The sequence below is a fragment of the Choloepus didactylus genome, chromosome 18 (genome assembly GCF_015220235.1).
Source record: "Choloepus didactylus isolate mChoDid1 chromosome 18, mChoDid1.pri, whole genome shotgun sequence".
In the NCBI taxonomy this organism is placed as follows: domain Eukaryota; kingdom Metazoa; phylum Chordata; class Mammalia; order Pilosa; family Megalonychidae; genus Choloepus; species Choloepus didactylus.
The window spans coordinates 52,456,954-52,484,838 of record NC_051324.1 but is presented as its reverse complement, the minus strand read 5'-3'; the positions used below and the strand labels follow the sequence as shown (position 1 = coordinate 52,484,838).

At 45.6% G+C, this 27,885-nt stretch overlaps 2 protein-coding genes across 3 annotated transcripts; both read right to left on the bottom strand.

Annotated features, from left to right (window-relative positions):
• Positions 1 to 118: 118 nt before the first annotated feature.
• On the bottom strand, positions 119 to 16,719 carry IFI35 (interferon induced protein 35). Of its 2 annotated transcripts, none has more exons than XM_037809805.1 (7): positions 16,491 to 16,719; positions 1,898 to 1,996; positions 1,377 to 1,524; positions 1,199 to 1,305; positions 995 to 1,097; positions 691 to 797; positions 119 to 482 (listed from the first exon to the last, which is right to left on the bottom strand). In XM_037809805.1, exons 1-7 carry the CDS (start codon positions 16,509 to 16,511, stop codon positions 291 to 293), a joined length of 777 nt encoding a protein of 258 aa, XP_037665733.1. In that variant the 5' UTR covers positions 16,512 to 16,719; the 3' UTR covers positions 119 to 290. The 2 variants fall into 2 exon arrangements, with proteins under 2 accessions (XP_037665733.1, XP_037665732.1); XM_037809804.1 differs by having other exon boundaries at positions 911 to 1,097; positions 16,491 to 16,716.
• Positions 16,720 to 18,783: 2,064 nt separating this feature from the next.
• RPL27 (ribosomal protein L27) lies at positions 18,784 to 21,859 on the bottom strand. Its single transcript, XM_037809813.1, is given in 6 exon segments — positions 18,784 to 18,872; positions 18,985 to 19,095; positions 20,319 to 20,431; positions 20,434 to 20,493; positions 21,438 to 21,520; positions 21,781 to 21,859. Coding segments are annotated over 5 exon segments (414 nt in total). The 5' UTR covers positions 21,519 to 21,520; positions 21,781 to 21,859; the 3' UTR covers positions 18,784 to 18,823.
• Between the last annotated feature and the right edge of the window lie 6,026 nt (positions 21,860 to 27,885).

Below are 27,885 nucleotides of genomic sequence, written 5' to 3'. Positions count from 1 at the left end.
CTCTGAGAGTGGAGAAGAAGGTGTGCCTGTGGAAGGCCAGGGCGTCTTGCCCCACCCTCCCCAGCCCCCTTTCCATGCCCAAGTTATTTCCTTTCATGAAATGAAATGAGGAAGAACATCAGCTACCCACACACTTTTACTGTTGTTGGGCAGTGTTTTGCAACTTCTAATCCCTGCCTCCCGTTGATAAACATAAAGCTCTCTCCCGTGTACACAATGCGCGCCCGCACCCAGCCCCCAGTTTGAGAATCTTGGCAGAGAGGCTGGGGGGTGATGAGAAGGGCGGTCTCCTAGCCGGACTCAGAGGTGAAGACGGCCACACGCTGCTCTCCTGGGGGCACGACTGTCAGGGCCTCCACCTCCCCGCCTCCACGGGTGGGTTTCTGGAAGTGGACCTCCAGGACATCATGCAGCTCCGGGCTGTCCAGAACATCGGGAATGTTGAGCACTAGCACCGAGTGGGGCACTGGCTGGGACTTGATCTGAAAAAGGAGCCAGGAGGTGGGCAAGGGCTCATGGGAGTGAGGGGCTGGGGAGGCCCAGGCAGGAAAGGCAATGCCCCATGGGAGTATGGGAGGAGTCAGGAGGCCTGGAAGGGCTGGCAGTGGGTAGGTCAGTGGGGGTTTGAGGGACCTGATCCTTAGGCAAGTTTACCCTGGCCCAGCTCCCCATTCTCCATGTCCCACTTACCTCAATCTTCTCGAGCTCCCCACTCATGTAGGGAGAGACTCTCAGAAGGAACTCCTGCCTGCCCAGTGGCACCTTGAACTGGCCAATCTGGCATAGGCGCTTGGCCACTGTGGGGAATAGGAATGGGGTGGGGCCTTAGCATCATGGGCCCTTCCTCTCCTGTGGCCTGATGTACCCAGTACTCTAACTTCCACTCTAGGAGGCCCTAGGAAGCCCTTACCTCCATCCTCAGTGAAACCCAGCATGACACCCCCTTGCAGCAGTTCCCGAATGGCCACATCACCACCCCCGTTGCCAGCCTTGCCAAAGAAGATCTCCATCTTGTCCAGCAGCTGCTCCTCACTCAGCTCGAGCCCTTCAGGAAACCCACTGACCAGCACCTTCTGGCCACTCATCTGGCTGGACACCTAGGGGGAGATGGAAGGGTGTGGTCCCAGACACAGCCCCTCGGCCCTGTGCTCAGGTGCACAGCACCCCTGTACGTCCCAGGACTCTGCCATTCTGTCACCTGGATGGAGGTCACCATGGGCAGCTCCAGGGGCTGGACCTCCACCCGTAGCCGACACTCTTCCATGTCGATCTTATGCTCCTTTTGTTGCAGCACCTGCTCTGCCACTGGGTGGAGACAACAGAGTCAGTACTTGGACATCTCCCAGCTCCTCTCCCAAATCTCAGCTGGAACTCACCCTTGGGGTCATCAAAGGTGACCAGAGCAGAGCCTCCAGGCAGAGGGCAGCATATCCGCAGGTTGGAAACCAAAGACTTGGGCACTTCCTTGCCCTGCTGAGTGTGGCCTCGAAATACCAGGGGCCTCTCAGGCACTGGGAATGGGACCTGGAGTTCGGAGAAGGAAGCCTGATGCAGCCTTCAGGGGTTAGTTTTCCACTCCCTCCCAGAGGAAAGCATCCCCAATTCCATTGGACTGATGCTGAGTGCCAAGGATGAATATGTTGACTGAAAGATAAGTGAGTGGATGAACGTAGGTCAGGTACTGTACTGGGCACTTTACATACAAGATTTTAGTTTATCCTCACAGAGCCTGGGAGGTGGGTAACTTCAATTTACAGATGAGAAAACTGAGGTTCAGGGAATTCAAATAACATACCTGAGGTCACACAGCAAGGAAGTAGCAGAGCCAGGAGTGAAACTAAGAACTCCCCAATTCCCAGCTCATTCTACCAGGCCACATCCCCCTTTCCCACTTTACCTTATCTTGGGGGGGGTCCATGGGGCCCTTAATCAGTTGCTGCAGCTTTTGCAGTCTCATCCTCAGTCTGGCCTGCTCCGCTTGAAGGGCATGGATGACCTGTGAGAACAGAGGGAAACAACCAGACATCCACTTGCCTTTCCAGAGAATGAACGAGCCCAGGGAAAGGGGGCCCCTATTCTGGACTCTTCTGAAACAGAGTTGATGCCCAGCCCAAGGACAAGCCTCCCCATTTGCCTTGCCCTGGGCTGAAGGCAGGAGCCTTTGTAGTGCTTTAGGCTGGTTCATTCCCACAGATCTAAAGTTTAACAAACACTGATTAAGCTCCTGCTACAAGATACTGGACACCAAAGTAGGCATGGTAGGAGACACAGGCCTGTACAAACAGTATCCAGGGCAGAGCATGGTCACATGACTGACCTTGGACTATAGCAGAAGTTTGGAGGAGGGACAGTTTTGAAGGGGTTAACACAGTAGGGAGGCTTTGAGGTGGAATGAGTGCTTGGAGTTCCAAATGTCATGATACTCTTAGGCAACATTTTTTAAGTACTTGCTATATGGCAGGCATTGTGCTAAGCTCTCGATTGATTATATCATTCAATTCTCACACCAACCCTATGAGATAGATACGAATCTTACTCTCATTTTACAGAGGAAGAAATTGAGGCTCAGAGAAGTTAAATGACTTGCCCAAAGTCACTCAGCCCAGGCAATCTGGACTCCAGACCCCAACCTGCTAACCTGTGTACTTTACAGACAGTGAAGAAATCAAGCCTAGAGGGGATATGTAATTTACCCCATGTCACCCAGCTTGTTCCTTGACTGCCACCTTTCCCCACTATACCAAGTGGCCTCTCAGGCTGGTGTGTTATAGAGCAGGTCCAGAGAGATAGCCAACAACATAGGCAGGGGAGTGACACCTGAGATTGGAATAAATGCACCTTTGTGTGTTGGAAGACATTAGCCGGCAGACTTCACGTGTGCGTGTTGGGAAGACTGAATTGCCCAATAAGATTGGCTCAATGAAGTGTTAGCTCACTTAGGAAGATGTCTTGGTCATTTCCATATCCCCAGTGTCTAGCAAAGTCCCTGGCACAGACTAGGCATGCAGTAAATGTGTGATGAGTGAATGAATGAATGACAGGATGGGAGCAGATATAGGGGCCATTGAAGAAACTCATTGTGAGTGAACTATATTTTAAGCAGAAGAAAAACAGGGCTTGATCAAATAATGCTGGTTTAATGGTGGTTAAAAAAGTACCTGTTATTTGTATTTCTGTAAATGAGGGATTGCAAACTCAACTCCATTAGGGGCCAATTTGATGACATCTTTGAGTCAAGGGATCAGTGGGGATTCTGACAAACTGGAGAGAGCATGTTCCCGCTCAAGTTGGCAGCCTCTCCCCAGCTATTACTGTTTTTTTTTGTTTTTTTTTTTAATGAGTTATAAATGTTAGAATAGATGTTTATTCTTCTGGATTTGTTTTTGTTTTCTTTTAAAAAATTTATCACAGTGACATAAATACAACATATCATTTCCCATTTAAACCACTTTTAATTGTACAATTCGGTGGTATTAATTTCATTCACAATATCACCACCATTATCACCATCCATATCTAAACAAGTTTTTTCACATAGGACTGTGACCCCAGTAATCCATATCTAACCACTTTTAAGAGAAATTAGAATTCTGTTTTTTTTTAAAGGTGGCTCAATTTTAAAAATTTACAAAAAAGTGAAATTCATTTGTGGGCTCGAGTCATTCCTCAGTCCATCCTCTTTTTACTTCTGCTTTAAATCTTGATCTAATTTTATGCAATTGTTTGAAAACCTAGTGATTGCCCATATTATTTAATATTTGTAGTTGACAGATTAATAAATAGAATTTTTTAAAGAAAAATTCAAGCAGGGAAGTTTGAGTTGATAGTAGTAGAAAATAGGAATCTGGAAGGGGAGTGTTTATGATGGATCTGCTGTTTAAAAAGGGTCAACCTGGTAGTGATAGCGGGATGAACCGGAGCGGGAAATTGGCAGTGAGGAAAACAAACCCAGACTCCACACCTCTAATTCTGCTGATGGGACAGGAGCTGACCTGGGCCTCTGGCAGTGGGCACAGAAGGACCATTTGCAGATGAGCACATTTCACAAGGAAAAGCCTCGACTCTGTTGATGTTTGTATTAAGGAAACGGGAACAAAGTAGAGACAAGTCCAAGGTGTCAGACCCAGGTGTCTGGGAGTTTGGTATAATGCGACTGACCCAGCAGGCAAGGAAAGAGAATCAGTAGTTATTGAGTGCTTGCTGTGTGCCAGGCATAGTCAGATTCCATCTCATTTAAGGATCACCAAATTGCCTCCTGTCCCCACCTCCCTACTGAAATGCCTCTCTTAAAAGACCTTCTTAAGAACAACAAACTATAGTCACTTACATGAATTCAACTACACATGCTGTTTAACGCAATAACATGGCCCCTAAAGGCAAGCCAACATTGTCTAGTGCTGACCTGAAAAAACTGTGATCTATTTTATATTGAGCTCATTGAAAGGCTAAATTCTGGATATTTTAGGGGTGAGTTAATGGATTTAAAGTTAATTTTTACCATACACATTTTTCTGCCTTGGTTCAAAGTTTAGACCTAACTTGAGAACCATAAGATACAATCTCACATTATCTATGCTCATCATGGGAGTTTTGGTAGATAGTTTAGCACACCACTAAGAGCAGAAAGTCAAGGCAAACCTCCTGGGCTTACATCCCAGCTTCTCATATTATTTCAAAATCATGGACGAGTTGTTTAACTCCCTGTGCCTCATCTATAAAATGGGCATAAAAGGAATTTCCACCTATAATCTTGGATGGAACAGTGGTGCCTGGCATAGAGTAAGTGCAATATTGAATGTTCTGTATTTTTAAACACCCCCATTTTATAGATGAGGAACCGGAGTTTCATCAAGGTTAAAAAACTGGCCTAAGTGAGTCAAACCCAAGTCTTTTTTCCTTCGAAGACCATTTTCTTTTTCTAAAGACAAAGAGGTTAACTACTGGGCAATGAGGTCATTTTAGATAGTTGAGGTGAGGTGAGGATGAGACCTACAAGGGCAGAGCAGGCCACTGAGGGCACATCGGGTCAGGGACAGGACTTGGTGGACAGGACTCGGGGTTGGAGCAGCATGTGGTGATGACCAAAGCAAGAGGATGGGAGAGTTCTTTGAAGGGCAGAGTCTTGAAAATGCAGTCTTCTGAGACTATACCTAGTCCGGGATTAGGAAAATAAAGGAATGCAGAGAAGAAAAAGAAGGCACAGTGAGAGAAGCAGAGCCAGGACCAGGATTGGTAGTGTCACGGACAGCAAAAGAGAGGGAGAGTTGAAACAGATGCAAGAGAAGGGAATGGGGGTGGGGTGGGCTATAAGAAGGCCACTCCCTTGCTAACTCATTCAACAAATAACTACTGAGTATCTAACATGTGCCAACTCTGTTCTAGGCTCTGGTATATGTATCCAGTGGTGAACAAAACAGGCAAAACAGAATAAATAAGAAAAATCTATAACATGTTAGGGATGAGTATCATAAATAAAGCAGAGAAGGAAGGAAGAAAGTGTTGGGATACATTTTAAATGGGATGATTAGAGGAAGCCTTGCTGCAGTGGTGTTTGAATACACACTTGAAGGAGATGGAGGAGGGAGCCATATTCTATACAGGAGTGAATAACCAGTGCAAAGGTCCTGAGGTGGGAATTTGTCAAGTGTATTTGAAGACTAGAATGTTCTAGTTTGCTAATGCTGCCGGAATGCAAAACACCAGAGATGGATTGGCCTTTATAAAAGGGGGTTTATTTGGTTACACAGTTACAGTCTTAAGGCCATAAAGTGTCCAAGGTAACACATCAACAATTGGGTAACTTCACTGGAGGATGGCCAATGGCGTCCGGAAAACCTCTGTTAGTTGGGAAGGCACGTGGCTGGCATCTGCTCCAAAGTTCCGGTTTCAAAATGGCTTTCTCCCAGGACGTTCCTCTCTAGGCTGTAGTTCCTCAAAAATGTCACTCTTAGTTGCACTTGGGATATTTGTCCTGTCTCAGCTTCTCCAGAGCAAGAATCTGCTTTCAATGGCCGTTTTCAAACTGTCTCTCATCTGCAGCTCCTGTGCTTTCTTCAGTGTGTCCCTCTTGGCTGTAGCAAGCTCGCTCCTTCTGTCTGATCTTATGTAGTGCGCCAGTAATTTAATTCAGACCCACCCAATGGGCAGGCCAACACCTCCATGGAAATTATCCAGTCAGAGTCATCAACCACAGGTGGGTGGGGTGCATCTCCACAGAAACATTCAAAGAATTTTAGTCTAATTAACACTGATAGGTCTGCCCATGCAAGATTACATCAAAGATAATGGCATTTGGGGGACATTATACATTCAAACTGGCACATTCCACCCCCTGGACCCCAAAATGGCATTATCTTTCTGTATACAAAATACATTCATCCCACAACAATATCACAGAAACTTAAATCATTTCAGTAACAATAGTTAAGTACAAGATTCCATCAAAATCAGCTATAGGTGTGGTTAGTCCTAAGGCATAATTCTCCTTTAGCTGTGGATCTGTGAACTTAGAACAAGTTATGTGCTTCCAATATACAAAGGAGGGACATTCATAGGATTAACATTCCCATTACCATAAGGAGAAACTGAAAGGAAAACAGGGTTCACAGGACCAAAACAGTTCCCAAAACCCACAGGACAAACTCCATTAGATTTCAAAGTCTGAGAATCATTTACAGAATGACGTTGCATCCTTGGGGCTTGAGAGAGCGGGAGTCTAACCCTTCCTAAGGGACTTTTCCGCAGCCCTTTCCTCTCCAAACACTGGATTGAGTGCTCCAACATATTCACGTGTTGGGGAGACCACCTTTTTGGCCCCACCCTCCTCAAACATTGGGGCAGCACCCAGATTCCCTTCCATTTCTGGGGTACATGCTCAACCCCTTCAGAACAGTGTGGGAATGTGCTCCACCCTCTTTGGGGCCTGGGGTGGCAAAACTCTTCTGGAGCATCGAGGCGGAAGGCCCACCCTCAACCTCTGGGGCAAACTCACCCTTTCCATGTATGTGGGCCACTCCACTCTCCCAGCCCAAGGCCTCTTGACTCCAGACCTCAACCTCCATGGCTCTGTCTTGGAAGAAATTTTTCCTTCAATTTGTTCCTTGTCTGTCTCCTCCAGTCCAGACCAGCAGTATCTCTATCTATAAAGATCTCACAAAAATTCTGTTGGCTTCGCATGAAGCACACAGGGGTCAAAGCTGTCAGACAATAGGATTTTCCACAAATCCTTTCTGCTTAATTCCTTTTCCAATCTTGGCTTGTACTGAAATGGTTGCTGGGTTCCATGTTTGGTTACATCCTCATGTTGGGCTGTAGCTTCTGTGGTTTCACCCCCTGGAAGCTCAGAGTTTTTCAGGCTATCAATTTCTGGTTTCTTTAAAACCCAGAGTTCATGTCTCAGCTTATCTCTGTCCTCTCGCATTTTACTGTAAGCTGCAAGTAAAAGCCAGGCTACTTCTTTTATATTTTGCTTGGAGATCTCATCAGCTAAATATTCCAGGTCATCGCTTTCAAATTCTGCCTTCCATCCAACACCAGGATTCAATTTTGCCAAATTCTCTACTACTTTAAAACAAGGATCGCTTTCCTTCCAGTTTGCAACACATTCATCATTTCTGCTCAAGGCCTCATCAGAACTATCTTTAGAGTCCATATTTCCACAGTCTCTTCAAAGCAATTTAGGCCTTTTGTATCAAGCTCCTCACAATACTTCCAGAATCTTCCTTCTCCTTATCCATTTAAAAAGCCATTCCAACATGTTTGGTATTTGCAAACTCAGCAGCAAAAGCACCCCACTCCTGGTACCAAAATCTGTTCTAGTTTGCTAATGCTGCCGGAATGCAAAACACCAGAGATAGATTAGCCTTTATAAAAGGGGGTTTATTTGGTTACACAGTTACAGTCTTAAGGCCATAAAGTATCCAAGGTAACACATCAGCAATCGGGTAACTTCACTGGAAGATGGCCAATGTTGTCTGGAAAACCTCTGTTAGCTGGGAAGGTATGTGGCTGGCATCTTCTCCAAAGTTCTGGTTTCAAAATGGCTTTCTCCCAGAATGTTCCTCTCTTGGCTGTAGTTCCTCAAAAATGTCACTCTTAGTTGCACTTGGGATATTTGTCCTCTCTCACCTTCTCTGGAGCAAGAGTCTGCTTTCAATGGCCATTTTCAAACTGTCTCTCATCTGCAGCTCCTGTCCTTTCTTCAAAGTGCCCCTCTTGGCTGTGGCAAGCTCACTCCTTCTGTCTGATCTTATGTAGTGTGCCAGTAATTTAATTCAGACCTACCCAATGGGCAGGCCAACACCTCCATGGAAATTATCCAATCGGAGTCATCACCCACAGGTGGGTGGGGTGCATCTCCATGGAAACACTCAAAGAATTTCAATCTAATTAACACTGATAAGTCTGTCCGCACAAGATTACATCAAAGATAATGGCATTTGGGGGACATAATACATTCAAACTGGCACAAAGAGAGTCAACATGGGTGAGGGAGGGGAGAGTGGTTGGAGATGAGGTCACAGAAGAAATGGGAGCAGATCATGCAGAGCCTTTTACACGAAGTGAGGTGTGAAGCTATTGGTGGGCTTACATTTTAACAGGTTACTTGACTGTTGTGTGGAGAACAGGCTGATGTGGGGTAAAGGATAGAAACAAGGAGACCACTTAGGAGGCTATTTTAATGGTCCAGATGAGCGATGTTGGTGCATGGACCAGGTGGTAGCAGTGGGGGTGGTGAGATGCAGTCAAGATTTATCGATGTTGCTGATGGATTGGAAGTAGGGCATAGCAAAAAGGAATCCCGGTGACTCTAAGCTGTTTGGTCTAATCAAGTGGAAGGAAGGAGAGCTCTTGCTGAGATGGGGAAGACTGTGGGTAGAAGAGATTTGGGGCAGAAGACTGGGATTTATTTTGAACATGTTAAATTTGAACACTAAGAGGTCAGGGAAAGAAGAAAGAACCAGCCAAAGAGAATGAAGAGTGGCTAGTGAGCCTGGAGGCAAAGGAGGAGTGTGAAGGAAGAACATGTGTCAAGGAGGAGGAGCCATCAGTTGTGCCAAATGCTGCCGACAGGTCAACTGAGATGCGGAATGAGAAAAGGTCAGGGATTTAGCAACTCGATGGTCATTTGGATTTGGCAAACAAAACAAAACAAAACAAAACAAAAACAACCAAAACAGTCCTACTTGTAGTAAGGAAAAGATCAGAAATTCATGTACAAGAATTGTTGTTGAGCATTATTTATAACAGCAAATAAAATAGAAGCAATCTACATGTTCACCAATAGGGGAGTAGCTAAATAAATATGATAGACTATTAAGTAGCAATTAAAAGACATTAACAAAGAACATTTAATGACATGGAAAAATGCTCACAATAAGCCAGGAAAAAGCAAACTACAAAACTGTATATAAAGTATGATCCCTATTCTATTAACTTTTAATGTTTTAATTCATAAGGATATTTACTAATGCATAAAAACCCTAGGTAAAGATATATACCAAAATGGTATTTATAGAGGTTGTCTCTCAAGTATGAGTTTAAGGTGATTTTAAAAATTGCTAGTGTCCTGTGCTTTCCTTTTTTAATATGTACAGGCCCTTTAAGAGAGCAGTTTTAGTTTAGAGGCAAGATGTGGTGGGTGTGACATCCCAGAGTAATTTGGGCAGATAATAAAAAATATATTTACAGCCTCCCCCTCCCCAGCCCCAAGGATCTGGGGGAAGGTGCGGATGTGTTGGACATCCTCACCTGGACTGGTGTTGATGTTGTCACAAACATTGGGACTGGCGGTTTGATGTGCTGAGCCCTCGATCATGGGACTTGCCCTTATGAAGCTCGTTACTGCAAAGGAGAGTCTAGACTTGCATGTAATTGTGCCTAAGAGTCTCCCCCCGAGTACCTCTTTGTTGCTCAGATGTGGCCCCCCCTCTCTCTCTAACTGAGCCATCTCGACAGGTGAACTCGCCGCCCTCCCCCTACGTGGGACCCGACTCCCAGGGGTGTAAATCTCCCTGGCAATGCAGAATATGACTCCCAGGGATGAATGTGGACCCGGCATCGTGGGACTGAGAGTATCTTCTTGACCAAAAGGGGGATGCATGCGGGACACTGATTACGTGCTTCAACTTGGCGGGCCTGGGCTGGGGGACCGGATCCACCCCTGGGGAGGGTAGTGGGTACGGGTGACAGCGCCCTCCACAGCCCCCCGGGCCTGGGAAAGTGAGGCCGGAGGCAGGCCCCATTTCCTCACCCAAATTACCAATGTTAGGGGAGGCTTGCCGGAGGGAACCGCCTTTTCCCCACCCCCTTATCTTGCCCGGACACTCCCCGTTGCCAGCGCAACTCCCATCACCACCGGTGCGCATACATTGTTGCCGGACACCGTTACGGGAGCAACTTTCGCCCCTTTTCAATCAACCTCCGCGCTCTCTCAGAACCAATCCAAGCCTTTAACCCCTACAGCTACCCCGCCCTCTAAACCGCCCGATATAAGCTTGTACTCTCCCCTAATAAGCTCTCTCTCTCTTGGTTTTCATCACCCTAAAAGAAACGTGTCCCGCCTGTTCCTTTCTCGCCGCCCTCCATACTTTGCGCGCCTCCCGCCGGGGACCTGGCCAAGTCCCCCGCCTCGCCCTCGCCTCCGGGAAAGAGCCCCCGCCGCCGGTGCCCTCCAAGCAGTCCTGAGAGCCTAGGATTTAGCAACCGGCCGCCACCCCCCCACCCAGACGAGTCAACTGCGACCGCAACTGGCGCCCAACGTGGGGCCCCTGGAATTAAAAGTCCTCTCCACGCAGCGGTCCAGTAAAACCACCCGCTCGCCCGGACGCCTCTCCAGCTCCCCTTCTCCTCGCCTGCAAAGTAAGGGCCGCCTCTCCCTCGCCGCCCCGCGGAGCCGCCTCTCCCTCGCCGCTCCACGTCTGGAGCCGCCCCTCCCACGCCGCTCCGCGCCCGGGCCGCTCTTCCTTTCCCGCATTAACCTAACTCTTACCCCCGACTACCTTTCGTCTTCTCTTCCTATGTCCCCCCATTCCTCCTAACACTCTTCCTCCAGTAGCTTTCCCTCTTCCCCTCCATTACTTTGCTGTGGTCCTTTGTGTCTTTGTTTCTTTGTTTCGCGCGGTGTGCCTCTTTGCGACCGCCCCCCCCCCCCAAACTGCTCTCGCTACTAGAGGCTCCTGCCTTCTATTCTCGCCGTCTCCTTCGGCCTCACGGCCACGGTTTACCTCATTTTCTTTACTCAATAATCAACTCCCCTTCTTTTGTCTTTCTTTTTTTAACTATTTAAAATATATAGTGTGACATATATAAAAATTAAACTTTTGCTTATTCATTCAAGCTACTATTACTATACATACTATCTTATAAATTAGTTTTGGATTAAAAACCAGCTAAAATATTGTGAAATAAGATATGTTTCATTGGTGGGGAAGTGAATATGAAAATGATACAGTTCAATATCTTAGTTTAATGGCTAAGAAGAAATACAGTTTATCAATGGTATATTAATTTTTTCTTACACTAATTTTATCCCTTCAAATTAAATTAGTAACCCATTTATAGTTATGGAAAAAGTACCCTTGGTACTTGACTAACTAGCTTTTCCTAACTGATTTGGATTAAAAACAAAAACTGCTACATCAGAAACATGTTGACATAATCAAAGGAAACAGCTGTTTACAAAAAAGAAGTCATTATAAATAAGTGAATGGAATTCAAATGTAAAGCTATCTTTTGTTTCTCACAGCTAATATCATTCTATCAATATTCGGACTTAACGGAAAATAAAACTCAAACCTCAGTATATCTGTTAAGATCCAATAATAGTTATGTCCACATCAGGAAAGAATAAATAGCAAATTTACAAGTCAGGGTTTTGTTTCTAACTCTACTGTGAAAAAAAAAAAAAAATCATTCTTTAGCATAAAAAGGCTCCCTGCTGTCTTTATTATAAATATAAACACAGGAAAGGTTATTTGAGCTGGAGTCCCTACTATGAATTAATTGTAAAGATGTGTGAAATCAACATATATTCACTTACTGATAGGTATTGCCTTAACCAAAAGCTGGCAATCTTTAATTACACAAAGAAATGCTTATTTCTGACATGTATAAACAGAATTTTAATGGACAGGTTTTATAATTTTCCTTCTTCACTCACACATTGGCCAACATTGGCCAGCAATAGATCTCTGCAGTAGCATAAGAACTATTCAAATAATGATAACATGCATATATCCAAGTAACCTGTTCTAAATTCCAAAGCAAAGCAAAAAAAAAAAAAAAAAAAAAACAAACATTAGAAAGACTGTCTACTTATCTCTCTCATTAATCTTCTATTAATGTGCCTACTCTCAAATCTCAGAAAAATATTTTCATAATTACCAAAATTAACAAAATAATTAGATGATCTGTAGATTTTAAAAAATGACTGATACCATCAATCATACTGCAATTCCCCCTATGAGCACTACTGTACATACTGGGGGTGTGAAACATTAGCCACTAATTGGAAGCCTCCTGTTCCTAATCATTACCTTACCTTAAAGTGGGCCCCTACAGGGTGCAAACTCCCTACAGTTAACTGGCTCGGCCAAGAAAGTGAGGGATCCTGCACACATCTTAATCTTACAGTGCAGCTCCCCACTGATCCCTCCTGGTTACTCGGTCAAACTTGGGGCTTCAGAATCTATGAGAAAGGAGCCGACCGAGGATCACTTATTCTCATAAAAAAAGAGGCTGTAAGCCAACCATGCCAAAATACTGCATTAAAAACACCCTCTGGCATAGGTCCCAACCAAGTCATTAACCCCCTTTTTCCACAGCTCTCCAGCCGCACCTCAGCTCCAACCAGCCGCACCTCAGCTGCAAACGGCGCGTTGCCAACACCACCACCCCAACCTCGTCTGCCCCCCTCTCGTTACTCCTCTCCCCTCCTCGGCCTTATCCAAGCGGCCTTCACCTCAGTGAATTCCTCCAACCCCAATCTTACCTCCTCCTGTTGGCTTTGCCTCTCCACCTCCTCCTCCCTGTATGAGCCAGTCGCCTCCAACCTCTCCTTTTCAGAAAACACAGAGGACAGCCCCTCGAAATGTATTTGGAATACCTCTGCCGTCCCCCTAACCTTTCATTCAGTCTCCTTTACAGGAAAGTGCATCCGCCCTCGCTCAAGTAACTCTCCCAACCTCACAGCTTGCGCCGACTACTCATCTCCCAGCAGCTCTGCAAAATTTCTCATTCCTCATAACTCCTCCCAATGGCTCTGCTCCTCTACAGGGCTTACCCCCTGCCTTAACGTGCAAACCCTCAATACAACTAATGAAACTTGCCTCCTAATTGTCCTCATCCCTAGGGTCCTATACCACAGCGAGGAAGACTTCTTCCTCCGCCTGGAAACAACTGCAGCTTCTGCCCCACTGCAAAAGCGAGAGCCCATCACCGTCCTCACGATTGCCTCCCTCCTAGGTCTTGCAGGCGCTGGCACCGGAATCGCTGCATTAGCCAGTCAAGACTCTGCCCTAACTCACCTCCGGGCGGCTGTTGACGAGGACATTCGTCACCTACAAGACGCTATTTCCCATCTTAAAAATTCTGTCAATTCCCTCTCTGAGGTAGTGCTCCAAAACCGCCGAGGTCTCGACCTTCTCCTCCTCAAAGAAGGAAGCCTCTGCGCCGCCCTAGGAGAAGAGTGCTGTGTATATGCCAATTCCACAGGTCTCGCCGAGGACAGCCTAAAAAAGGTCCGAGAGGGACTGGAACAACGCAAAAGAGACCGTGAAGCCACCAGCTATTGGTCCCACATCTTTACCCCCCTCCTCCCATACCTCCTCCCTCTCCTCGGCCCCCTACTAATGATTATTCTAGCTCTCACCTTAGGACCCTGCATTATCCGCAGAATTGTCCAGCTTGTAAGGAAACAAACGGATGCTATTTTTTCCTCGTTCGTGCAAGTCCAGTACCAGCGACTCGCCACCTCTGACGCTCCCTACTCCGAGATGACAACCAACCCTCCGCGACCTCGCCGCCACCGGTCAACCCGCCGACCGCGAGGCCCTTCTCGATCGCCTGAACATCGCACCAACCTCGAGCTCCAGCTTCTCTGAACCTCCAACTTTAAACCCCCCACCCTCGTCCATCCCGCAAGCAGCAAGGCCCCTGTCGAGCGCCCGGGCGCCACACCAACGCCGAGCTCCAGCCTCGCTGAGCCACCGTCAACCCCTTTTCCCCTCCCCGACCTCCCCCTTCCCTCATCCCTTAGCGGACCTCTCCGGTAAGCTTCTTCCTTTAATTAGAAAAGAAGGGGGAAATGCGGGACACTGATTACGTGCTTCAACTTGGCGGGCCTGGGCTGGGGGACCGGATCCACCCCTGGGGAGGGTAGTGGGTACGGGTGACAGCGCCCTCCACAGCCCCCCGGGCCTGGGAAAGTGAGGCCGGAGGCAGGCCCCATTTCCTCACCCAAATTACCAATGTTAGGGGAGGCTTGCCGGAGGGAACCGCCTTTTCCCCACCCCCTTATCTTGCCCGGACACTCCCCGTTGCCAGCGCAACTCCCATCACCACCGGTGCGCATACATTGTTGCCGGACACCGTTACGGGAGCAACTTTCGCCCCTTTTCAATCAACCTCCGCGCTCTCTCAGAACCAATCCAAGCCTTTAACCCCTACAGCTACCCCGCCCTCTAAACCGCCCGATATAAGCTTGTACTCTCCCCTAATAAGCTCTCTCTCTCTTGGTTTTCATCACCCTAAAAGAAACGTGTCCCGCCTGTTCCTTTCTCGCCGCCCTCCATACTTTGCGCGCCTCCCGCCGGGGACCTGGCCAAGTCCCCCGCCTCGCCCTCGCCTCCGGGAAAGAGCCCCCGCCGCCGGTGCCCTCCAAGCAGTCCTGAGAGCCTAGGATTTAGCAACCGGCCGCCACCCCCCCACCCAGACGAGTCAACTGCGACCGCAGATGCAAAATGAGACGAAATAGTTTCAGTGGCTGAGAGATTTCAAATGGAGTCGAGAGGTCACTCTGGTGGACATTCTTATGCACTATATAGATAACATCTCTTAGGTTTTAATGTATTGGAATAGCTAGAAGTAAATACCTGAAACTACCAAACTCCAACCCAGCAGTCTGGACTCCTGAAGACAATTATATAATAATGTAGATTACAAGGGGTGACAGTGTGATTGTGAAGACCTTGTGGATCACACCCCCTTTATCTAGTGTATGGATGAGTAGAAAAATGGGGATAAAAACTAAAGGACAAATGGGGTGGGATGGGGGGATGATCTGGGTGTTTTTTTTTTCACTTTTATTTTTTATTCTTGTTCTGGTTCTTTCTGATGTAAGGCAAATGTTCAGAGATAGACTGTGGTGATGAATGCATAACTATGTTATCATACTGTGGACAGTGGATTGTATACCATGGATGATTGTATGGTGTGTGAATGTATTTCAATAAAACTGAATTTAATAAAACACACACACACACACACACAAAACACACACACACAAAAGATGTGGTGGGTGTGAAAGAAGATTGCCCTGCTGTTCTGAAAAGGTTGCTAATAGTAACAATAGTGTGCATGTTATGTGTGTACAGGTATGTGTCAGGAAGTGTGATAAGTTTTTACTGTATTAATTTGTGGGTTATCTAGTTTAATTATTGCAAGTGTAGGTATTCTTGTGAGGAAGTATTACAGATGAGGAAACTGGGGCTTAGATGGTAAATTGAGAGAGGCCTACAGTCACACAATTGGAGGAAGCAGAGTTTAAAATCAGACTGTCTGGCTCTAGAGCCTGTGGTTGTTCTTATTACAGTTGAGGGGCAAATGAAAAATTTCCAAGTGAGAGATCTGTGTATTTTTGTAACAGGGAGGGAGGTGCTGAAGAAACTGGCGCAGGGGTGAGAGTCATTCATTCAACAGTGTTTATTGAGGGTCTACTGCCTGCCGGGCTCTGAGGATCAACTGTAAGCAGCAGGGACTGGGCCATGGACACGCAGCCCACAGTCTAGCATGGGTAGGGTGATCATGAGTCAGGAAGGGTGGGTCACAGGAGACAGAGGGAAGGTTAGCTATCAAGAGAAGGAACACTTCTTCCTCTCACCCTGGAAAGGGCCCAAGGTTGGGCTGAGATAGAGACATAAGGAGGGGAGAACTTGGAGGAAGATAGAGGAGATAAGGCTGTGTTACTCATTAGAGCGATTCTTAAACTTTTTGGGTCATAGAACACTTTAAGTATCTAACAAAAAATATGGATTCTTCCTATTCAGAAAAACGTACAGTCACATCAAGGATTCATGAGCCCCTGTGGTGCAGGTACTGAGGCAATGGATTAGTGACCGACTCCATAGGGGCCAGACAGGTCATCCCAGCCTTTTCTCCCCAGTCCTTCAGCTGGCCTAAGAGATGGGCTGGGGGGCCTGGCCACCCACAGGCTCCTGGCGAAGAGGAGTGATCCTCTGCTTCTCCCCACCCCCAACACCCTCCTCACTTACGGCATCATGGGTGACAAGCATGGTTCTGGGGTCCGGTTGGCAAGAACCACGGCTTCAGAGCTGGGCGCAGAATGGCTGAGTCCACCACGACTAAGTTTTTGCTTGTATCCTCTGTGAGTCTTCGATCTCTCCCAGCCTCAGGAGAGCCTGAAATACACTTGCAGACTCTTTGCTTCCACTTTCATTTCAGCGAAACTCTGCCCTTCAGGGCTTAGACTTCCCCACCCCTAGGAGGAGCCTTCCTGGTCTTCGAGGCTGACTCCGCCCAGCTCTGATGCCTCCGGAGAAGCTACCCCAGAAGCTTGATTGCTTACCGGCCCCAACCAATCTCAACACAAGACCCAACCAAAGTGTCAATGCAAGCTGTAGCCCCCTTTGTCAGTGAACTTGCACATCTCTCAGGGCATTGGCATTCGAGTATCCCATCCCCAGATTCTTTTTCTCCTTTAACTATACCCTGGTCACCAGGACTTAAGTATAGTTGGCAACACGGTTGTAACATAGCGCCCCCCCTCCCAATTTCCTATTTTCTTCATATCTTCATTTCTCTTCATGGCATTTCTCATTATCTAAAGTCAGGGAAATTTTATTAATAGCTGTATCCCTGGTGCCTTAACGGTGCCTGGCACATGGTAGGCATTTACAGAATGAGTTCAATAGATATTTGAATCAATCAATCAGCTAATGACACTTTCTCAACAGAAGTAAATGGAACCTTTCACCTGGGCAAATCAGCTAATGACCCATTCCCAACAGGAGCAAGTGGAACCTTTCACCTGGGTACAGAATACTGCCAGGGCTAGGAGCTCCAAATCAGATTCTCACTTCGTGGAACCTACTTGCTTTGTTAATGGATATACCCCTAGAGCCTACAATGACAAGGGAACACGTATGTATTGGTAAAATTGTTGAATGAGAACTGTGACCAGGATAAAGGCCTTTGATCAAATTCACCAAGTTGGTAAGAGCCAGTATTTGACAGCTGTTATGTGCCCAACACTGTTCTGCTTTACATAAACTAACCCAGGAACTTGGTTCTATTTTCTCTTCTTTATAAATGAGAAAACGAGGAGTCACAGATGTTTAGAAACTTGCTCAAGGTCACACCACTAGGAAGTGGAGAAGCATACAGCCAAACTTAGTGAATAGAATATTTGACCTCAGGCCTTGAAGAGCTAAATTTTTAGTCAGAGGATTTAAATTTCATTCCATTTGTGACCTTGAGTAGGCAAGCTACTTGACAGGAATCTGCCTCAATAGATGCCTAATATAGGGGTGAGAGGCTTCAAATCAAAGTACATGCATGGTATATTTGTTTCCTAATATTGTCACCCAGACCAGTTTTTCCAGTTATGAGTTACCTCCTAACCCCAGTTTGCAACCCCTTCCCTCCACTTCTATTTCGGGTATTAGCATGGTGTCAAGTGCAAAGCTTCAGAGAAGGCTGTTTGAATCCCAGTTCAACCCCCTAATGATTTAGAGGCAGCTCAGCTGAAAAGTCTGTTTCATCGGTACAACATCCAAGTCAATATCCTAGTGAGAGGTAAAATGCCAGGCAGCAATTAAGCGCAAAACGACCACTGCCTGCCTCTCCTGCACCACGGAACACAATTCAGCGCCCAAGCTCTGAGTCACTTTGTCTCTGCTAGATAAGACCCAGGACCCAGATTGGGAGACAGCACCCCCCACTCCCCACCTTGTCCCACTTGTAACAGTTGCTCTAGGGCCCAGGACTCCATCATTAGCATCCATCTCCATCATCTCTAGCAGTGATTACCCAGCACAGTCCATAGATCAGTATCACTGGAGAGTACGCTAGAAATGCAAATTCTTTGGCACCACAAAGTCTGAGGGTGGGACTCAGCAACCTGTGCTTTAATAAACCCAGTTGATTCCCACAGGCATTGTGGTTTGAAAACCTCCTAAGTACCTGGTCTCCACTTAGAGGGGCTCTTGGTGCTCACAATGGGTGGGGGAAGGAATTGGCCTGGGTTCTCCCGGTATATAATGGACTGAAGCCAGAGATGCTAAACAATTCTGCACAAAGAATTACCCCACCCAAAATGTCAGCAGTAGTGCTGGTAAACAGTTCAGTAGATCATATGAAGGCAGAAGGCAGCCAGATCATTAAGGAAATCCAGGCCGAGGACAGAAATAGTCCAAGTCTCAAAAAGGCAAATTTAACTTTTATTTTTACATTTTTCCGCAGCCCCTCATCTACCTCCCAGTGCCTCTCATCCCATGAATGTTCCCCTTTTCCCAGTCTAATACATGCAGCAGTCAGACACAGGGATTTTTCTTTTTGCATTTTTAATGATCGAAACAAAAAATATCTAAAACCGCAGCTTCTGGAAGAACCACTTGTTTTTGCCCGTCTTATACCTAAAGGAAAAAAAAGGACACCAATGAGGAAAGAAAAAACAGGGAGACGGATATTCCCTTCACAGGGATTAGTGAAACTGTACCTCAACACCCACCACCAGAGCCTACTTACCTCTCCTCAAATTTGACCTTGGCCTCACGCCGGGCCTTGCGTTTAAGAGCAGGGTCTCTGAACACATCCTTGTTGACAACGGTTTTGTCCAAGGGAATATCCACAGAGTACCTGGAGAGGGATGGCCAGAAGAGAAACGGTATGGAGGTAGGATCAGTCCACACGCTGACAGGACCTTCAGATAGCCTCTAAATACTCCTGTGATATTGATGTACTAGAGCCTGACTCCATAGGAACAATCACTGAAAGTCGTGCCAAAGTCCTGAAGATATTCTTTGGAAAACCCAAATTCTAATGAATTCCTTTACATGGATTGAAGCCACTGAAATGTTTCACTTTCATTCTCAATTTTCTGCAACTGATCTGTTTTTCTAAGCTAAGAACCCTCACTTTATTAGAACTCTTTACTTTCATCATGGCAGTTATTTCTATTTGGAGCCCTTTTCCTTAGTGTTGTTCAAATTCTACCTATGCAAAGCCACCCAGACTCTCACTATGAAAATGCAAAAGCCAGGCAGCTAGCACCCACTGATCAGTTCTGTCCTTTTAGGTCTGCAAGTCAAAAGCAGAATAAACATGCAAACTTTAAGGTATGTGCTGCCAGGTTTTGATCATTCCCACCCAGGACTCTCCCAAGGTCTTATACTTCTTTATAACCTTTATACCAAGATAGTGTAAATGCTGCACACTCTAATACTGGGAATGGCAGGAATTAAAAGGCCCAACAATTGACTGGAATTAATCTGGGAGGCTTGCTTTCATTCACTCAACAACCATTTTTGAAAACCTATAGTAACTATACTTGAAGGTGGCACAGGAAAAGACGGGCCAGACTTTGCCCGTGTTTAGTTAGTGTAGATAGAAACAAAACAATTTTTACCTAACACTGAAAGAATTTACAGATGTGGGAGGGAGAAGAGATTAACAAAGAGCAAGCTTAAGACTTTTTCAATCCTGCCAAGTCATCACAGAAAGACTAATCTAGGGATTCACAGGAAATATAGCTACAAGGTAGATGAAAGAGGCAAGACTGGGAACCTTCTGTTTGGGGTCAGGAAAAAGTCTTGGTAAGGGATGGTGGTGACAGCAGCACAACATTGTAAACACAACACCACTAACGTGTACACTTAAAAACGGTTAAAATGGGAAACCACATTTAAAAAACAAACAGACGAGAATCATGGCTATTTTATATTTCAACTTTTGTTAAGTTAAAGAGTGAAAAACCTTTCCCCCCACTGAAAAAGTGCAAAGTTGTCTTCAGATTCAGCAGGGCAGAAAGGGAGAAGAGAAATCTAAAACTCACTTTCATTCCCATTCCTGAAAACACTCACCTTGTGGGCATGAGGTGATTGTAGTTATAAACTTTCACAAAAGACTTGATCTTTGATCTCTTAGCGATTTTCTTCTTGCCCATGGCAGCTGTCACTTTGCGGGGGTAGTAACAGGTCCAATTCCAGCTACCAAAGCATGGCTGTAGGGGCGGTCTGAGGTGCCATCATCAATGTTCTAAATGAGAAAGAATTACATTTGGAATTAATTGAGGGCCTACGTAGGCCTTGTGCTAGATGTAGGGCATGTGTAAAAAGAATACTCCCATCCCTGGGTCTCTGAGACCCCACTATGTAAGGGAAGAAAAGTCATATAATACAAAGCAAACCATATTGAGTGCTATGCTAAACTGAAGGGCAATATTCACTCCATCAGAAGAGATCTGGAAAAGCTTCTGGAAGGAAAGAAATTTAAAAAGATAACAGTTAACATTTATTGAGTGCTTGTAATGTGCTAAGCAAAATCCATTAACTTCCTCCATGGACATGCTACTTTAAAGGGTAGAGCCAGGATTGGTCTGGCAGCCTACCTCTTGCCCTCAGGAAAACCAACCAGTCTCAGGTAGATGGAGGAAGGGGAACCAGGGGTGCCTGCCTGTCCCAACAACAGCAAACAGTTGTGGCCAGAATCTAGGGATATCTGGCATAAGGCTACAAATTGTAGGTAGAGGCAAACAGTGAAGGGCTAAGTGGCCATTTTGCATTTTGGCTAGCTGCAATCTCTCCTCTTCTTACAGAATCCCAGCTGCAACACGTAGGACCGGTTTGACCCAGGTAAATTATCGAACATCTCTAAACCTCAGCAGCAGAAAGAAGCCCCTGTGGTTGCTGGAAGGATTGAATAAAGGCAGCACCTGTAACGCAGTGTCAGGCACTTAAGAATTCAATAAAAGATAGCGCCTATTATTATTTACTTAGACTCTTTGGTGGAGGATGCATTGTGGGTTAGGTGCATAACTCCATCCACAGTTGGTTTTATTTTGCATCTTCCTCTCACAAAAGCTCCTATGCATTCAGCCCTCTAACAGCAACGCCCCCGGCCCCAGAACTAGGGGGCCTGCGCGCTCTCGGAACCCTGCCCGGCTCCCAGGATGAGGGCGAAGAGGCCTGCAAAGCTGGTACCTTCACGATGACAGCTTTACGTCCCGAGTAGCGTCCGGCCAGCACCAACACCACCTTCCCGGGTTTCATAAACTTGCCCATTTCTGCGGAGAATAATAAGAAGCAGTTCAGAAATGCGGAAGGCCAAAGACCTTCTGAGCCGACCACTGCGCGCAAACTCAGACCGTGGGTGCGGACTTTCACACTACGTTCACCGCCACCCGCGGACCCTCCTCCCAGGACCGGAACCGCCACGAAGCCTCCAGAAGCCGAGGAACGGAACGCAGCCGGCGTCGCCCCGCAATCCAATCCCCAAGCCGCGGATGGCGACAGATTAGAAACCCTTTCCCAGGACTCTACTCACCAACAGCAAACACTGATGCCTACGGCAGAAAGGAACGAGCACCACTTCCGCTGACCTTTCACCCCAGGGAGGAATGACCTCACTTCCGCCACCGCCCTTCAGGCCTCCGCGCGCTGCTTGTGTGGCGTTCAGAATCTGCCTTGCGGACAGGAAGTTCATGAGGAGGAAGTAAGGCCTGGCAGCTTATTTATTTGAATCAAACTTTATTAGCCGCTCCGGCAGTAGACAACGACATAAGTTTTCTGTGACTGGCCTCCTGATAGACGAGTAAGCAAGATGCGCGCGCGATCTTTTGACTCAGCAGCTCCGCTGTCTTCTATTGTAGTTCCCTTCTCTCGCTCTAGGAGAGGGGCATGTCTCCACTCTACGTTTTTGCCTTAGAAGATGCAGAGAAAAAAATGGGACATTTATTGGTGCCTACCGTGTGTACTCTTAGGCGTAAGGAGGGAGAGACAAAGATCAATCGAATGAGGGTATTTTCCCCCAGTATTTACATAGTGATGTCATAACGTTAACTAGCTAAGAAAATTAATGAGGCAGGTACCAGGCAGAGTTAGTTTATTCACGTACATTAATTCACCTTTGAGCCTTATAACAACACTAGGAGATAGGTTATTATTATTTTCATTCTATAATTGAAGACACTGAGGCTTCAGGAGGTAAGTAATCATAGCTAGTAAGCGGTGGATCTGGACTCAGACAAATGCAATCCAACTCCCGAGTCCATGCTTTTTACCATAAGTCGACTGCCCATTTAATCCTCACAGCTCTGCATCTTGGGTATTTTCCTCCCGTTTGGACTTGAGGAAACTGAGATTCAGAAAGGATAAGTTACTATTCTGGGTTTGAAACCTGATGAGGGGTATAGACGGGATTCAAATCTAGATCTGGAAACCAGATCTAGTTGCCTCTCAAACCGGATAATTTCCCATCACCCAATGGAAGAGTGTTTTTAGATGGTACTAAGTGTCTGGAGTGCAGGAGAAGGAAAACCCTTCCCACAGTTTTTACTCATCTGAGCAATGAGGAACCTACAGGATTGGTTTGGGGGCAAGTTGTGGGGAACAATCAGGATAAAAGGTTTCATCACTTCTCTTCTTGAGGCTCTCCACGGACCAATATACCCAGCAGCCCTCAGGATCACATTTCAATGGTTTATCACCCTAATTATGTAGTTGTACTTTTATATCAAATTAAAATATTTTCTGCTTTATTTGGAATATGAAATTTTAGAGTTGGGAGAGACCTCAGAGATCATGAAAGATGAGAGTACAGCTCTAGAGCAGCAAAGTCAGTTTGTGGCACAGAGCAAGTTCTCCCCATTCCCAGCCCTGTGCTCTTCCCACTACACCACGCTACCCTGCCCATTTCCACCTCTGTGGTCTCCCAGCCTGCTATCTGCTTCTTCCCCTTTTGCTCTTTCTTTTTTCCCTCTCTTTTTCTCTTTAAAATAGGAACTAAACCCTGAAACCTTGTAATTGCCTTGAACCCTTTTCACATACCACCCTTCAAGTCAAATTCTGTGAATTTCACCTTATGGCTTTTAAATCTACCTTTTCTATCCCTTCCTACCTTCTCCCTAACTGACCTCCTGGCTTTAGTTCTTTCTCTTCTCCAATCCCTTCTCAAGCTTTAGTGTGGATCAAAATTGCCTGGAATGTTTGTTAAAGGTGCATCTCCATGCCAAGAGATTCTGCCTTCAGGTCTGGAGTGGAGCTATATGATCTACAGATCTTTTGAGAAACTGCCCTAAACACAACTTTAAGTCCACCACTTGCCTGCTTAAAATCCTTTATTGGCTTTCTTGTTTCCAAGGTTTGAACTCTCACTCCCACCTGTCTTTCCTTCAGTATTAAGTTCCTATGACTCCTCCTACCCTTAACAACCCCTGGGCTCCAACCTGCCAAACCTCTTCTGAGCCCCAGGGTCTTTATTCAGGTGGTCCATGTGACTTTGTTCTTCCCCTCCATGTAGCCAGGGAAAATCCTAAGTTCTACCCATCCTTCAAGGCCGTTTCTGAACTCTCCAAGGCAGTATTAATCTCTCCCTTCTCAGCACTCCCTCAGCAATCTGTATTTACCTTTATTATAGAACATATATTTGTTGGTTTTGATCAGTGGTTCTCAAAGTGTGATTCTCGGACAAGCAGCAGCAGCATCACCTGGAAACTTGTTATAAATGCAAATTCTTAAGCCCTCACCCAGACCTAATGTATGAAAAACTCTGAGGATGGGATCCAGCTATCTGAGTTTTAAAAAGCCCTCCAAATCTCCAACTCATTTGGGTGTCTCCTTCCCTAAATTGCTTGCTCCTTGAGGGCAGGAAGTATGTTTGAATTATCTCTGTTCTCAGTAAGTAGCCTGGCCCAGGCTGTTGACAGGTGATCAGAAAGTGTGGACTGAATGAATGCAGAGCACCTTGGAAATCCCTAACAGTGCTTTGCAGACCATACCTGTACTATAATGGAACACATTTGTTTGTTTTCCAATGACCCTGCACTTTCATTGAATACATATGCTGGGTCTTTTTCGTTCCATTCTTGCATTGCATAGCCTTACAGATCTGAGCTGACTGTCCCTTCTCTCTTCCCTTGTCCTGTCTGCCTCACCCCAGGCCAAGGATAGAGCCCTGTCCTCAATTCTAATGCTGACGATATCGGTGGCCAGCAATTATCTGTGACTGTGGAGATGTCGGCTAGATTGCCTCAGTCTACACACACCTTTAGGTTTCATGAAGAACTGAACAAAGCAATGATTGCCGGCCCATCTCTCTACAGCCTAGTCCTTTGGCATCTGAAATTTCCAGCAAGTATGTGGAGAACACCTTCTCCCGAAAGTGATGCTGGTGTGTGGGGGTTAAAGAGAGAGAGGGCAACAAAAGATCTGGGAACAGCATGATACAATGAGGCAGTATGACAGGCTTCAGAGCCAGGCAACTTGGGCTCAAACATCAGCTCTTCTACCATGTAAACCTGGACAATAAATATTTTGTGCTTTACTTTCTTCAGCTGTAAAACAGGGATAATGCCTTACAAGTAGTGAGAATTATTTTAAGATTACACACACACACACAAATGCATCCTGTGATACCAGCAGAAAGTCTTATTATAAGTTCATACAAGTTAGTTTTTTGTGAGGATTAAGATAGACAATACTGGGGTCAACATGGCGACGTAAACAGCTACTGAAAACTTCTCTCCAGAAATTCAATGAAAAAAGGACAATTCTGAATTGTCTGAAACTCTGGAGGAGGATATAGACTGGAGAAGGACCCTGCAAATGCCGAACTGAAGAAAGAGAAGAAATATCAGGTAGGAATCTACCATCCTGAACCGGCTGGTCCTCTCCCTTCCCTCTCACTTGGTCTCAGTGTGGGAAAGGCACAGAAACAGCAGACGGGACCCCTCCCACCACGGACACAGACTATAAAATCTCTCACAGCAGTGAGACATACCCCCACCATTTGAAGACATGGAAACAGGGGAGGACATCTCAAGGCCCAGGTCAGTGAGGGACAGAGACTGAGAAAATGTGGACAGAGACTATATTCTGTGTTTCCAGCCCTGGGTCTGAAAGCCCTTCCCCCACCCTTGAGGGAAGCAGCAGCTGGCGGCCATCTTCTTGCCTTGGGGATGGCTGGAGTACTGGGTCAGCTGAGGGCATCCTCTGCCACAGGTGGAGCCCCACATCGAGCCAGATTTTGGCCAGCAAAGTGAGGGCATAGGAATCCCACAGTTTCGGCTCACCTGTGTAGATTCAGCCTGTGCTTGGAGGCAAAGCAGCTTCTGAGGACAATTAAGTTACTTGACAGCGCCATTTGCTGGACAGTCCGGAAGGTGCAAGGGAACTAAAACTCTTAAAAAGATGCTCCAGACCCTTGTTTAGGACCACTGGAGCTGGTCTACTACATGCCCTGTACAGAAACCCGGCCCTTCTTGGCTGAGAAATACAGAAGACCCAACTGTTAAAACAGGGCTCTGAAACAAACCCAGGTCTTGCTGGCTGGCAGAAAGCAGAGCATCACTGGAAGCCAGCAGATTTGTACTGCCACACACAGTGAACTTGTGGGGTGCCCAGTGCCTACCTCCCATCCTTGTGGCAGGCCATGATGGGTACTGATTTTGTGGGGAAGACTGGGGGGTAGAGCCAATATGACAACTGGCCAGTGAGAGAAACAAGAAAAAGATAGAGATTAAAGACAACCAACAAGAAAACCTAGGCAAATGAGAGAAAACAACCCCCAGAATAAACTAATCAAGAAAATCAGATGCCCAGACAGCAAAATATCACAAGCCACACCAGGAAAACACAAAGATACGCCCCAGTCAAAGGAACAAACTAACACCTCAACTGAGATTCAGGAGTTGAAACAACTAATTAAAGATGTTCAAACAAATCTTCTATATCAAATCAATGCACTGAAAGAAAATGTGACAAAAGAGATGAAGGCTATAAAGAAGACACTGGTGACCATAAAGAAGAATTCGTAAACTTGAAAAAACAAATGGCAGAACTTATGGGAATGAAAGGCACAATAGAAGAGATGAAAAACACAATGGAGACATACAACAGCAGACGTGAAGAGGCAGAAGAAAGGATCAGTGAACTAGAAGACAGAACATCTGAAATCCTATACACAAAAGAATAGATAGGGAAAAGAATGGAAAAATATAAGCAGGGTCTCAGGGAACTGAATGAAAACATGAAGCACAAAAATATACAAGTTATAGGTGTCCCAGACAGAGAAGAGAAAAGGGGAAGAAACAATAATAGAGGAAACAATCAATGAAAAATTTCCAACTCTTATGAAAGACATAAAATTACAAGTCCAAGAAGCACAGCATATCCTAAACAGAATTGATCCAAATAGACCTACTCCAGGACACTTACTAATCAGATTTTCAAATGTCAAAGACAAAGAAAGAATTCTGAAAGCAGCAAGAGAAAAGCAATCCGTCACATACAAGGGAAGCTCAATAAGATGAAGTGCAGATCTCTCAGCAGAAACCATTGAGGCGAGAAGGTAGTGGTGTGATACATTCAAGATACTGAAGAGAAAAACTGCCAAACAAGAATCCTATATCCGGCAAAACTGTCCTGCAAAAATGAGGGAGAGTTTAAAGTACTTATTTACAGATAGATACTAAGACTTCATGAACAGGAGACCTCTTTTACAAGAAGTACTAAAGGGAGTGCTACAGACAGATAGGAAAAGACAGGAGAGACAAGTCTGGAGAAGAGTGTAGAAATGAAGATATCAGGAAATAGAAAGAGGGTAGAGATCAGGCATTTGATGCTGAAGGAGTATAGAATGTTCAAGAGGACTGACTGTATAGATCCAGAAATGGAAAGCATACTATGTGATGGCAGCACAATATTGTAAGTACACTCAACAAAGATGACTATGAGTATGGTTGAAAGAGGAAGGTTAGGGGTCTGTATGACACCAGAAGGAAAGATAGAAGATAAAGACTGGGACTGAATAACTTAGTGAAACCTAGGATGGTCAATGATTGTGATTAAATGTACAAATGTAAGAATGTTTTTACATGAGGGAGAACAAATGAATGTCAACTTTGCAAGGTGTTGAAAATGGGACGGCATTGGGGAAAAATACAATCAATGCAAACTAGAGTCTATAGTTAACAATAACATTGTAACATGCTTCCATTAACTGTAACAAAAGCAATATACCAAAGCTAAATATCTGTAAGAGGGGGATATAAGGATGGGGTATGGGATTCTTGGCATTGGTGTTGTCTGACCTTTTTAATTGTATTTTATTCTATTTTTATTTTTTTCAGTCATTTTTTTCAGTCATTCTTTTTTTCTTTTTTCTCCTCTTCCTCTTTCTTTGTGGAAGAAATGGAAATGTCCTCATATAGATTGTGGTGGTGAATGCATAACTATGTGATTATACCAGAAACAGTTTTAAAACTTCAACTTGTATGTGAGACCAAAGGAAGAGATGTTTATTTGATGCAAAATCGGTATTTTCTTTAGCACACTATATAATTTAAGTTGTATGGTCAGTTTATTCAAACACCTTAATTACATGAACTTTGAATAGGGAGTGAGATCTGGATGGTTTGTACAGGTTAATGTG